Genomic DNA, 1,048 nt, shown 5'->3' on the forward strand with positions numbered 1-1,048 from the left:
AATTTAAAAAATAAAAAAACATATGACGTGTCCACCCACGAGGAATAAAATAACACGAAAATATTGCGCGTCTAATCTACGGCCACTCATGCTCTTGGTTTTCTCCAAACATTTTCCCATTTTTTTAATATTTATTTTTAACATTATTAAATATTACACGAAAAAAGGCAATCTGATTTGGTGTGGATTGGAGTTATTTTGATAATAATTTGGATATAAAGTATTTTGAAAGATATGATCTGTTTTTTGCTTAACTTAAGTGAGTATTATTATTCACCAACTTTAGATCAAGTTTTAGTTGTTACATATTTAATCTCCACCTTAATAATGGTAGATATAATATTCATAAAATAATAAGAATAATATGTAAAGTAATTTTATTTCACTATTCTATCAAAAAGTGATAATTTGGATACATTTTTTCTCATCTAATTTTCAACCCATAAAATAAAAATAAAAATAAAAATAAAAGACTAATTTATTATTATTTTTATCTCCTTTTTTCATATTCTAAGCAAAAAAATACTTAATTCAGAGCCGCAATTTCCATCGGGATTAATCATGAACAAAGCTTCTGAGTCGGAGCTTCCAACTACACGTTCAAACTCGGCTCTCATGTACACCAATTCACCGAGTTCGGAGCACGCGCCGCCTTTGCTTCCGTCGTGGAGGACAGGAATGACTCCGGCTCCGACTGACACTGTCCGGATAGTGTTCAAGACGTGGCGGTCGTAGGGCTCGCAGGTGCGTGAGAGGGCGAGGCCAGTTTCCCTGCCGTTGCAGTACATGGTCCATTTGGGCTGTTTGAGGAGCTTACTGGGCTGGGCTCGGCCAGGGAGTTTGTGGGCTTCGAGGGCGATGCGGAGGAGGCCTGACGACATCTCCTTGAGGAGAGCGGTGGTGGAAATGTCGAGATGGAGCAGCGAAAGGGGTTGGGCACGTGGGTCCAGCTGGAGGGAGAAGGTGACGTGGCCGTGGCGGTGGCCGAAGAGGGTGCCGGTGAGCTTGCGGCGGAGAGTGAGACCGAGAGTGAGAGAGAGAGAGAGAG

The 1,048-nt window shown here is 41.1% G+C and overlaps 1 protein-coding gene across 1 annotated transcript; it reads right to left on the minus strand.

Moving 5' to 3' along the window:
* Positions 1-495: 495 nt before the first annotated feature.
* On the minus strand, positions 496-1,037 carry LOC111786949 (protein MIZU-KUSSEI 1-like; the record flags this gene model as incomplete). Its single annotated transcript, XM_023667134.1, has 1 exon — positions 496-1,037. A coding segment is annotated over one exon (534 nt), but the record flags the coding sequence as incomplete, so codon positions are not given.
* Between the last annotated feature and the right edge of the window lie 11 nt (positions 1,038-1,048).

This window comes from Cucurbita pepo, unplaced genomic scaffold (genome assembly GCF_002806865.2).
Source record: "Cucurbita pepo subsp. pepo cultivar mu-cu-16 unplaced genomic scaffold, ASM280686v2 Cp4.1_scaffold003578, whole genome shotgun sequence".
Classification (NCBI taxonomy): Eukaryota; Viridiplantae; Streptophyta; class Magnoliopsida; order Cucurbitales; family Cucurbitaceae; genus Cucurbita; species Cucurbita pepo.